General features: G+C 37.4%; 1 protein-coding gene across 1 annotated transcript in view; it reads left to right on the top strand.

Annotated features, from left to right (window-relative positions):
• LOC149132271 (uncharacterized) overlaps positions 1–14,008 on the top strand; it is a 249,127-nt gene that overhangs the window by 60,752 nt on the left and 174,367 nt on the right. Inside the window, exons 2-4 of the mRNA XM_089364881.1 lie at positions 1,556–1,583; positions 4,782–5,333; positions 8,114–13,173. Of these exons, the coding sequence (XP_089221007.1) occupies positions 1,556–1,583; positions 4,782–5,333; positions 8,114–13,173 (5,640 nt within the window). The remainder of the gene's footprint in view (positions 1–1,555; positions 1,584–4,781; positions 5,334–8,113; positions 13,174–14,008) is intronic.

Here is a 14,008-nt window from a genome sequence, read left to right as displayed (position 1 = left end):
TTGGGTGAACCATGCCTTCATGTGGCCCCTTTCTCCACATGTGAAACACAATGGCGGCCCACCCTCCACAATAACTCTCAGCTTCACATCTTCAGGCAGCACAATCTCATCCACCATACTATTCAAGTCCTCCGTTGTTGCCTGAATCGTTAATTCGATACCATATCGCCAGTAGTTCACCTTCTGGGTCCTTGTAGCCTTCAGAATCTTCCCGTCTTTCATATTATACGTTATGGCTGTCATCAGCCATTCTTCCTTTAATTCGGGTGGCACCCTACGCACTCACACTTTGGCCACACGTTTGCCGCAGTATGAAGGCATGAGCACCCATTCTTCTGACCTTATTGCCTCTGTGAAGTGTTTTATTGCTTCCGTTGTGAAGCGCACCTCCAGAGTGGCGTATCTCCTCCCTCTCGTAACGTATGTTGTAACTCTTTTCAATTCCTTGATACATTCCTTTATGGCTTCTATCGGCGCAATCTCTATTTTCCTCGTGGCTGTCTTCATGGTTTTAAATGTTACCGTTCCTTTTAACACGTTGGCCGATAACTCTTCCGGTGGCGTTAGCTTCAGTATGTTACCTTCCTTAGTGATTAGTGTTTCACTCTCCTTCATCTTTCTGGGCTCCACTTGTATTTCTCGTACCTCCAACTCTTGCACGTCTACTCCTTTGTTCGGTGCGGCCGCATAACTGGGGCCTGCCTCCGGCGCCTTCTCCATTTCCCCCTGAATGGGAAACAAAACAACAATTAACGAATCAACAACAACAACAATTCAATCAACAATGGCAACAATTCTATAAACAATTCAACATAAACTCACGTATCAACTTCACAGCTAAGCAGTTCGGCCGGCGACGCCTTGACTGACAGATATAAAGAAACCCTATGACTCCTGTCAAAGAATTTAGCTTAAGGAAAAAACCAAAAGAACCTCGGTGATCGTCCAGTCTGTTAAAAACAGCAATTAACTTCTCTCAAATCGTACACTATAATATTGAAAACGGATCGATTCCTCGGACAATGCAGTGATAGATATACAAGCAGACAGGCTGGTTACCACTCGATTGTCTCTAATCATAAGTCTGCTCATGTAGAGCTCACTTAAGGTTAAACAAGGGCAACTTAACCTAAATACTATCACATAGAAAACTTCATTCTATACCCGGGTACCTATTTGACAGAGTTGTTAGAACGTCAAATTACGGCGTGTAACATTCAAATCGTCTTTCTTAGTTCAAATCCCGCTGGGTCAGCTTTTTCTTTCTTTCTTCCGGAATTGACAAAGTATTAGCACTGGCGTTAATTTTTCTTCCTTCTCTGAAAGAAAGCTGTGTTCAAACCAGGAGTGACATGAATTTCGCCATTCTGAAAATGCTCAAAAAACGCTGTATCTCGTGATCATCCTTACACATATGCGTTATGTAGTCTAAATTATTATTATTTTTCTTCTTTTTTTTTTCTTTTCTATTTTTTGTTTTTAGTTTATTTTTCTTTTACCGCAAAAATTTATGAAGTTGCTTGAAAAATAATTAATATTATTTTTATCATTTCAGATAACAATCCGCCGATCACATGCAACAGGTAATTTATATATATATATTTTTTGTCTTTTCATTGAAACGTTTCCTACTTAAACAGTCAACATCTGGAAACGAAAATCTTTTGTTGAAATACTTGAATAATTGTTGACCAATATTCAGACAAAACAAACTTCTTGATGCTATAATAAACTACTATGACGAAGGTAAGAAAAAAAAAGCATCCTTTAAACCAGGGGTGGGGAAAACTTTTTAGTGCGGTGGGCAAAATGTTTCAAAGAAAAAGGTCCGCGAGCGGATCACAAGTTCTGGTTCTTGTATCTGTGTATATATCTATGTATAATTCGATATACATTAATAAAGATAAGTTCAACACATTAAATTAACGCGTAACATCTTCATTAACGCCACCACTGAATTTAGGACGTTTATATTACTTATGAGATATTCTATATTTTTCAAAATGTACCTATCCTAATGTTAGAGAAATGATAACAGTTAAGCACAGACCGAATTTAATTTGAAAAATTACATTAATACCTAAATAGTATTATGTGTAAATGACATGTTTGAACAAATTTATCCAAGTGATAATTTTATTAAAGGTAATTAGCCTTAACTTTAAAATTTGGCTTTGCTTAGTAAGAAGGATGAAACTACTTTTTTTCTTTTCTTTTTCTTTTTTTTTTTTTTTTTTGAAAGTTTAGGAATATCATGTCTTTGAAGAAGACTGCTATTCTTAGTTCATTACTTAGGTTTTCGTTAGTACAAAGACGATTTTTTGCATAATTCAGTTTGGAAAAAAACTGCTCACATTGATAAGTTGTCGAAAATTGAGATACGAATTTCAAGGCATTTTTATGCAAAGCAGGTAATTTCTCAGGATTGATGGGTTTGTAGAAGTTCAATAAAGACAGATTACTATATTTGGATTTTATTAAGTAATCCGACTGCAAATCAAATAAATCTAATTGTAAGGAATCCGGAGCCTCCTCAGGATACATATCGAAAGGTATTTCAAAAACACGTAGTTCGATTTTATCTTGTATTTCTTCAAATCTTTCAAATTTCTTCAAAAGAAAAACAATCACCCAGCACGTATCACACAAGTCTCATTAATTTAATGTTTACAATCAAAAGTTTTAACTGTTTACTTTTTCATCTATAACTACTAATAGTATGCATGAGATTGCTTCTGTCACAAGATAAGTAAAAATTGCTAGATGAAAACTATGAAATAATTTGTCTACAGTCTAGCTGCAAAATCCAAAGATTTTCATGAGATTTGAGGTAGGTAAAAAACAATATGCCTTGCATAGCAACACTCTATAAGCACTAATTTGAGTTTTGATGAAGTATGCCATAGGTGCTATGTTATGATGGTTAGTACAGCTGGTTGGATTCTCACAGATACATCACTCAATTCCCATGGTCTGTGCATACTTTTTCCATCTTAGATTTGTGCTTGTGAAGTATATAATTTAGTGTTTATTTATAATGATCACTTCGGTATACAGTATACTTAGTAAAACCAGTAAAGACACGACTATCTCTCACCGCCTGCTACATACTCTCTTTACTTATAGTGACTAGGTTATGCCATTCATCACGTGGGAGGGGTGTACCATTATTACTAATTCCCTACAACAGTAACACTACTTTTCCAAGACAAACATCACACAATCTGCCCGTCACAGTAAGATAGAGAGAGGCCTTTTGTTATAGTTCCTATTTTAGCAACTATACTTGCAGAACATCCTCTTCTACTGCTAATTAGGTCATCCAGGTAACAGAAGCTGTCTACTTCCTCTAAGGACCCTCCTGAGCATTTGAGAAAATTTATGCTCTTACTGTTTGTTGCTCCAGCACATCTTCACGAACAAAATCTACTTTCTTTGTTAATCTTCTCGTGAAACTACTACATATTTTTGTGTGTCTATAGTTGACATTGAATACACTGTATGGAATTACTTCTTACACATTTTCTACATATCAAGTAGGGTCATATTCTTGAAGAGATTAGCATAATATCTGTTTTCTTGATTACTAGAATTTTGACTTAGGTTTTGCTTCCACACCTGGAACTTCTTTTCCAATTCTATTACAGATCCAGCTATAAGAATAAGGTCATCCTTATTAGAGGACTTCCCACAGGCAACAGATCTTAAATTCCTCTGCTATGGTCTGAAAAATAATGATAACTAGGACAGGACTGAGAGCTGAACTCTAGTGAACTCCTACCTGCACACTAAATTTGTCAATGTACTCTCACCAGCGATTCATCTACCCCTATCTTCTGTAACAACCACAAGATAAGGCAGTGAGGAACGCCATCGAAGGCTTTCTCCAAGTTGGTGGAAGCTAAGTATACTCGTTTACTTCTGGCAAAATATTCCTTCTGCAGTTGTCTTACTAGGAAGACAGCATCAGAAGTTCTTCTCTCAGCTACAAACCTAAACTGCATCTCAGCTACTCTTAACACTTTTCCTAATTAGTTGATCTTATAACTCTTTTTGTAACTTTCAAGACTTGGTCTATCAATTTGACACTCCTGTAATTACTCCTCACAAAGGTGTCTTCTTTATTCTTGTAAGGGTTGGCTATAATGCTGCTAGACAAGTCATTGAGTATGACACCTTCTTGTATAATCTGATTAACTATAAAGGTGACCAGGCCATCTCTCTCTCTCTCTCTCTCTCTCTCTCTCTCTCTCTCTCTCTCTCTCTCTCTCTCTCTCTCTCTCTCTCTCTCTCTCTCTCTGCCAGATATCTTAAGTGCCTTGGTACAATTCTAGAAGGAGTAGGGAGCTTTTTTCTAGAGCTAGGAAATCGCATCTTGCAGATAAAGAATCTGGCACACAACCACAGCACTTTTCATACATGTTATGATATGATAAAACTTAAGTCTTATACAAAGCTGATTGCTACCAGCACAATTTCTTTCAGATGTTGGTAGCTATAATTGCTAGAGTAAAATATATTCAAATAGAGACAACAAACCTTTATTATTGCTTTGCTTTCCATATCTTGAATACAGTCAGTGTCTGAATTGATAAATGAAGATTGTTTGATATTGAGGTTTCTCATAATATTTATGTTTATGAAATATCATTGTCTGTGACGATATATAATTACAGAGTATCATTGTTGTCGATTTGTTAGGCAAGTGTTCATTAATTAAATGCCAAATTCTTTTCAAGGTTTTCGTTATAACTAACTTGTTTCTATTATTTTTTTCTTAGAATGCTATGGAGACGTGGCAGACTTTGTATTTGTTCTGGACTCCTCTAGCAGCATTTGGCCTCCTGACTATAACAGATTGCGGTCATTTGTTAATAATTTTGCAAAAAACTACAATATTGGACAAGGGCCATGCCAAGTAAAAATGGGTGTGGTATCATACAGCGACAAGGCACATGTAGACATTCCACTCGACAAATACAAAGATAGGTGGGCTGTATCAGATGCAATCAAAAATGTTCCTTATCGAATGGGACAGACAAACACAGCTGATGCCTTGGACCTTACAAAGAAAATGTTTGAACGTCCTTATCCACAACCTGAAAGACCCCAAGTTGCTATTATTGTCACTGATGGAGTATCAGACAATCGTGAAGAAACAAGAAGAAAAGCTCAGAAACTAAAGGATGCCGGAATTCATACATACTCAGTTGGAGTAGGAAACAATGTTGATTTGCAAGAATTAATGGATATTGCCAGTACATACCCGAAAGGAATTGTTCGTGTACCAAGCTATAAAGCTCTTGAACAGATTGCAATCAGTTTTAACGTCAGTAAGTAGTCCTTTTTATCACATTTAAAAATATAATCTCCATCATTCTATTTTTTTAAATATATTAGATATATTTTAGCAAAAAGAAAATGCAAGAACAATTGCTATTAGAAGTCCATGTAAAACTGAAAAGTCCAAAAAATATTCACTTGGTATTTTTTTTATTCATATAGGTGAAACAACTTACAAACAGATGTGAAATTTCAAAAAGATACAAATTATATTTTATTTCATAAACAATATCTAATGCAAAGCATTTTAACATTAAAATATTATTGAAGTAGAAAGCATATGTAAAACAATGTTTGATAAATAGAGATTATAATAAGTGTTTGTGCATAGTTATCTTCTCTTAAGATCTTAAGGTTCTTTTAACTTTGAAAAAGAAGCTAATTTTGGTAATATCATGACAATTGAATTTACATGAAGGCCATTCCAAATTTGAAATCTAATTTCCAAGATTTTTTAAACAATGAGAACGAGTGCAATTATTCATCCTTTAAATGACTAGCATGCTCTTAAACATGACTTAATAGCCTGAGTTTCTTTGAGAAAATCATCATCATCATCATCATCTTCTTCAGCAGCAGCAGCAGCATCATAATTTAACATCCATTTTCTATGCTGGCATGGGATGGTTGGTTTGACAGGAGTTTGCCAGCCAGGGAGCTGTCCAGACTTGAGTTTTCCATTTGGCATGGTTTCTACAGCTGGATGCCCTTCCTAAAGCCAACCACTTTACAAAGTGTGCTGGGTGTTTTTTACATGCCACTGGCATGGGTGCATTTATGCAGCACTAGCACAAGGGTGTCTACACAGCACCAGCACAAGTGCATTTTACATGGCACTGGCACCTGCAAAAGACATGCCTGTATGTACGGATGACCACAATTTTATTTATCTTGACACATCTCAAGTACAGCAAATAGCCACAACTCCCAGTCCCTTGTCGTTTCCTCAGTAAGGCTCAGCATCTGAAGATCCTTTCTTACTACTTCATCCCACATCTTCCTATGTCTACCCCTTCTTCAGATTCCCCCCACAATTAGAGATTTGACACCTCTTTACACAGCTGTTCTCATCCATATGCATCACGTAACCAAACCAGTGCAGTCTTCTTTCTTACACACAACATCTGATGCCTCTTAAATCCAATTTTTCTCTTAGATCATTCCGTCATGTGTGCACATTGACATTACCCATCCATTGGAGCATGCTAGCTTCATTTTTTTCAAGCTTTTACAAGTCCTCCATAGTCACAGCCCATGTTTCACTGCCATGTAGCATAGCTGTATGTACACAGGCATCAAAGAATCTGCCTTTTACTCTTAGAATATAAGATCCATAGATCCAGTTTACTGTATAATAAGCATGTTATATATTTATATTTTTAGAGGAAAGTAATATCCATAGTTTTATTTATATATTTCTTAGTATGTAAATAATATCAATGTGAGTACAAGTAGCAACAGCAGTAGCATTGATACTAGTTTTATTTTTTCATACAGCACTTTTTCAAGAGACATAAATTTCTAACCTTCAAACTGGAATCTTAATTTACAAGTTGCTTCATTGATAGATTTTGAGCAGTGCCCAAATACCTAACCTTTATCATTCACTAAAATCAAGAATAAAGTATTTTATGTCAGGAAAATCAAAAGTTGTGATGTTCCTGATTTTCTGAAGTAATAAATATAAAATGGTAGGAATGAATATGTGTGCTTTTGTGCTGTGAAATTTGTTCCTTTCCAAATTTACATTCACTGTGAACATGGCACCCTCCACTTATTGTTCACACTGCAAAATCATTGACTAAATAAGCAGAGATAGTGTAGTATAATAGTATTGTCTCACCCAGGACTATTCAACCCACTTAATGTTTCTGCCATGAGAAAATGCACCCAGTACATTATGTAACATGGTTGATATTAGGAAGGACATCCAGCCATAGAAACCAAACCAAATGACTTTCTAAATTTAGATCATGACAACCTGTTCAACTCGTGTGACCATGAAAAGCAGATATGAAATGATGATGAATGATTTTTAAAAATGATTAAAGTTTGTTAAAAAGATAAAAGAAGAAATTTTGGCTTAGTTTTAAATATCTTTACATAAGAAACAAGAGAACATAAAGAGTGGTCCATGGAGAAGAATGCTTGAATGAATGCTTTACTATATCTAGTTTGACACTACACTGTTTTCATTTGAAATTTTGTGCAAGCTTAAGCTTAATTCTAACCTACCAATAAAATAAATAATATATCAGAGCAGATCAATTGTCTGTACACCCTTCCCATAAAATTTGCTTTTACATAGCTAGAAATTGTCAATTTTACTGCATCACACAAACTCAACTCATCAATACTTCTCAGAAAAGGTTTTACATATATTTCCCCATGAACTTAAAAAAGTAAAAACTTACATATATTCAGCTGTTCTTATTCCCTAGTCTAAAAGTGTTTTATCTTCAGACTAATTATAAAATAAATTTTTTTTTAAATCTGCTTAAGAAAAATGTCAATTAAATAAAAAGACCTTTCTCAATTGACAAAAATTAATATGTGTTTTGTTAGACTAGTCATAAATCCTGGTATTGTAGGGAAAATGGATATAATTACTTCAAGCAGTCCTTGTGTAATATTGGTTTAAATTTAAAGAGTTGAAGTCAGAGTTTACATGTGTAAAACTAAATAGTGCAAGACATTCCTTCTAGCAACTTCCTTCAAGCAAAAATTATTATGTGAAAATACATTAATATACGTCTTAATTTTTCTTCAGAGAAGATGACAACCCCAGCATATGCACCAACTACAGCAAGGATACTTGAGGTAACATCACAGATATTTTATCAACTTTCATCAAAAAAAATTACTGAAATTACAACAGCATCTCAAAAACCTGAAATTACATTAACATTTGAAAATAGGGAACACAGTGGTAAAAGTGACGATGACAAAACACAAACCCTGACAACATTGACGCCAATCATAACATTCCCAATGGTTAAACAAACAGTGACAAAGAAACCACTATCGAAAGCTACACCTTCAATGACAACTTCTAAAAGACTTACTACAACACCAGTAATGACACTTACAACAACTACACATAAAATAAGAAAGACACCCATGAAACAAACCACGACTGCAGTATTAACAGAAACAAATACAAACTTGCAACAAACAAAATTAACACACAATGGAACAACACATTCAATACTAGAAACAATAACACTACCAGTAATTACAAACAGTATAGTGAAAGTAACCTCAAAGGAACGGGAGGGGAATACAACAGAATCTACATTAACACAACTTCAGAATAAAACAACTGAATGGATATACAACAAAAACTGGAATAAGACGTTACAAAATGAAACAGATACGGAAATGGTTGGCCACTTTACACCATTCACAAACACAGTAACGACACACCCAAACCAAATATCAAAAATAAAAGAGTTCAATACTCCAAACACTACCATAGCACATAGGGACATAACAAAAATAACAGAAAAACCCATTTTATATAATAATATAACAACACATCCTGAAGAACATGTAAATATCACAAGAGACAACAAAAGTACACAGAGAACTTTACAGAACACAGCACAGACTAGCCTAGAAATACTAGGAATAACAGAGCACGATGACGTGAAAAGAAGATCGACAAACGGAATTACACAAGAATATATGCACACAACAGAAAACATACCTGAATACACACAAAAACATAAACATCATGGCAAAACAGCACCAACTAACATTATAACTGAACAGCAATACACAACTCGGGCATCAACTGAAAATACTCTCGAAATAACTACACTTCTCACAACGACATCAAAACTGACACCGGTATCACCTCTAGCCGAAGAAGTAGGTACATCTATGCCAAGTACAATTTCTCATACCAGAATGACCACACCAACTCAAACATATAGTGATTCTACAACAGAACATACGACTGTCACTGAACTCCCACGCACTGATACAACTAGCACTGAAGCTACAACTATGACATCGACTGAAAAGACACCAGAAGGTACAACACCAACAAGCACACTAGAAATGCTTACCACACATGTCAAAGACACAACGACACACGTTACACCAACAACACAAATACACACAGAAACTGAGGAGTCAACTTCCCAACTTCCTACAACGTCTCACGCTATACCACCTACAAGTGAAAGAACAATACAACCTGAGGATATTCTAAAGACTGCCACTGCAGAACCTCTCACCACAACTACAAAACTACCAACTAAGTCAACTCTAGCCCAAGAAGTAGAAACATCTATGCCCACTACCATTTCTCTTACCACAATGACACCAACAACTCAAACAACTATTGCTTCTTCAACAACAGAACATACGACTGTCACTGAACTCCCACCCATTGATACGTCTAGCACAGAAGCTACAACTATGACATCGACTGAAAAGACACCAGAAACTACAACACCAACAAGCACTCTAGAAATCCTTACCACACATGTCAAAAACACAACGACACACATTACACCAACAACACAAATACACACAGAAACTGAGGAGTCAACTTCCCAACTTCCTACAACGATTCACGCTATACCACCTACAAGTGAAAGAACAATACAACCTGAGGATATACTAAAAACTGACACTGCAGAACCTCTCACCACAACTACAAAACTACCAACTAAGTCAACTCTAGCCGAAGAAGTAGAAACATCTATGCCCACTACCATTTCCCATACCCCAATGACACCAACAACTCAAACAAGTATTCCTTCTTCAACAACAGAACATACGACTGTCACTGAACTCCCACGAACTGATACAACTAGCACAGACGCTACAACTATGACATCGACTGAAAAGACACCAGAAACTACAACACCAACAAGCATTCTAGAAATGCTTACCACACATGTCAAAGACACAACGACACACATTACACCAACAACACAAATACACACAGAAACTGAGGAGTCAACTTCCCAACTTCCTACAACGACTCACGCTATAACACCTACAAGTGAAAGAACAACACAACCTGAAGATATTCTAAAAACTGACACTGCAGAACCTCTCACCACAACTACAAAACTACCAACTAAGTCAACTCTAGCCGAAGAAGTTGAAACATCTATGCCCACTACCATTCCTCATACCACAATGACACCAACAACTCAAACAACTATTGCTTCTTCAATAACAGTCTCACGCACTGATACAACTAGCACAGACGCTACAACTATGACATCGACTGAAAAGACACCAGAAACTACAACACCAGCAAGCACTCTAGAAATGCTTACCACACATGTCAAAGACACAACGACACACATTACACCAACAACACAAATACACACAGAAACTGAGGAGTCAACTTCCCAACTTCCTACAACGACTCACGCTATACCACCTACAAGTGAAAGAACAATACAACCTAAGGATATTCTAAAGACTGCCACTGCAGAACCTCTCACCACAACTACAAAACTACCAACTCAGTCAACTCTAGCCGAAGAAGTAGAAACATCTATGCCCACTACCATTTCTAATACCACAATGACACCAACAACTCAAACAACTATTGCTTCTTCAACAACAGAACATACGACTGTCACTGAACTCCCACCCATTGATACGTCTAGCACAGAAGCTACAACAATGACATCGACAGAAAAGACACCAGAAAGTACAACACCAACAAGCACACTAGAAATGCTTACCACACATGTCAAAGACACAACGCCACACGTTACACCAACAACACAAATACACACAGAAACTGACGAGTCAACTTCCCAACTTCCTACAACGACTCACGCTATACCACCTACAAGTGAAAGAACAACACAACCTGAAGATATTCTAAAAACTGACGCTGCAGAACCTCTCACCATAACTACAAAACTACCAACTCAGTCAACTCTAGCCGACAAAGTACAAACATCTATGCCCACTACCATTTCTCATACCACAATGACACCAACAATTCAAACAACTATTACTTCTTCAACAACAGAACATACGACTGTCACTGAACTCCCACGCAATGATACAACTAGCACAGAAGCTACAACTATGACACCGACTGAAAAGACACCAGAAACTACAACACCAACAAGCAAACTAGAAATGCTTACCACACAAGTCAAAGACACAACGACACACGTTACACCAACAACACAAATACACACAGAAACTGACGAGTCAACTTCCCAACTTCCTACAACGACTCACGCTATACCACCTACAAGTGACAGAACAACACAACCTGAAGAAATTCTTAAAACTGACACTGCAAAACCTCTCACCATAACTACAAAACTACCAACTCAGTCAACTCTAGCCGAAGAAGTAGAAACATCTATGCCCACTACCATTTCCCATACCCCAATGACACCAACAACTCAAACAACTATTGCTTCTTCAACAACAGAACATACGACTGTCACTGAACTCCCACACATTGATACGTCTAGCACAGAAACTACAACTATGACATCGACTGAAAAGACACCAGAAACTACAACACCAACAAGCACACTAGAAATGCTTACCACACGTGTCAAAGACACAACGCCACACGTTACACCAACAACACAAATACACACAGAAACTGGCGAGTCAACTTCCCAACTTCCTACAACGACACACGCTATACCACCTACAAGTGAAAGAACAACACAACCTAAAGATATTCTAAAAACTGACACTGCAGAACCTCTCACCACAACTACAAAACTACCAACTCAGTCAACTCTAGCCGAAGAAGTAGAAACATCTATGCCCACTACCCTTTCTAATACCACAATGACACCAACAACTCAAACAACTATTGCTTCTTCAACAACAGAACATACGACTGTCACCGAACTCCCACCCATTGATACGTCTAGCACAGAAGCTACAACTATGACATCGACTGAAAAGACACCAGAAAGTACAACACCAACAAGCACACTAGAAATGCTTACCACACATGTCAAAGACACAACGCCACACGTTACACCAACAACACAAATACACACAGAAACTGAGGAGTCAACTTCCCAACTTCCTACAAAGACTCACGCTATACCACCTACAAGCGACAGAACAACACAACCTGAAGATATTCTAAAAACTGACACTGAAGAACCTCTCACCACAACTACAAAACTACCAGCTCAGTCAACTCTAGCCGAAGAAGTAGAAACATCTATGCCCGCTACCATTTCTCATACCACAATGACACGAACAATTCAAACAACTATTGCTTCTTCAACAACCGAACATACGACTGTCACTGAACTCCCACCCATTGATACGTCTAGCACAGAAGCTACAACAATGACATCGACAGAAAAGACACCAGAAAGTACAACACCAACAAGCACACTAGAAATGCTTACCACACATGTCAAAGACACAACGCCACACGTTACACCAACAACACAAATACACACAGAAACTGACGAGTCAACTTCCCAACTTCCTCCAACGACTCACGCTATACCACCTACAAGTGAAAGAACAACACAACCTAAAGATATTCTAAAAACTGACGCTGCAGAACCTCTCACCATAACTACAAAACTACCAACTCAGTCAACTCTAGCCGAAGAAGTAGAAACATCTATGCCCACTACCATTTCTCATACCACAATGACACCAACAACTCAAACAACTATTGCTTCTTCAACAACAAAACATACGACTGTCACTGAACTCCCACCCGTTGATACGTCTAGCACAGAAGCTACAACAATGACATCGACAGAAAAGACACCAGAAAGTACAACTCCAACAAGCACACTAGAAATGCTTACCACACATGTCAAAGACACAACGCCACACGTTACACCAACAACACAAATACACACAGAAACTGACGAGTCAACTTCCCAACTTCCTACAACGACTCACGCTATACCACCTACAAGTGAAAGAACAACACAACCTAAAGATATTCTAAAAACTGACGCTGCAGAACCTCTCACCATAACTACAAAACTACCGACTCAGTCAACTCTAGCCGAAGAAGTAGAAACATCTATCCCCACTACCATTTCTCATACCACAATGACACCAACAATTCAAACAACTATTACTTCTTCAACAACAGAACATACGACTGTCACTGAACTCCCACGCAATGATACAACTAGCACAGAAGCTACAACTATGACAACGACTGAAAAGACACCAGAAACTACAACACCAACAAGCAAACTAGAAATGCTTACCACACAAGTCAAAGACACAACGACACACGTTACACCAACAACACAAATACACCCAGAAACTGACGAGTCAACTTCCCAACTTCTTACAACGACACACGCTATACCACCTACAAGTGAAAGAACAACACAACCTAAAGATATTCTAAAAACTGACACTGCAGAACCTCTCACCACAACTACAAAACTACCAACTCAGTCAACTCTAGCCGAAGAAGTAGAAACATCTATGCCCACTACCATTTCTAATACCACAATGACACCAACAACTCAAACAACTATTGCTTCTTCAACAACAGAACATACGACTGTCACCGAACTCCCACCCATTGATACGTCTAGCACAGAAGCTACAACTATGACATCGACTGAAAAGACACCAGAAACTACAACACCAACAAGCACACTAGAAATGCTTACCACACATGTCAAAGACACGACACACT

This window comes from Octopus bimaculoides, chromosome 16 (genome assembly GCF_046866305.1).
Source record: "Octopus bimaculoides isolate indiv1 chromosome 16, ASM4686630v1, whole genome shotgun sequence".
NCBI classification, from domain to species: Eukaryota; Metazoa; Mollusca; class Cephalopoda; order Octopoda; family Octopodidae; genus Octopus; species Octopus bimaculoides.
Note: the sequence above shows the minus strand (reverse complement) of the source record. Positions and strands in the feature narration are given on the sequence as shown.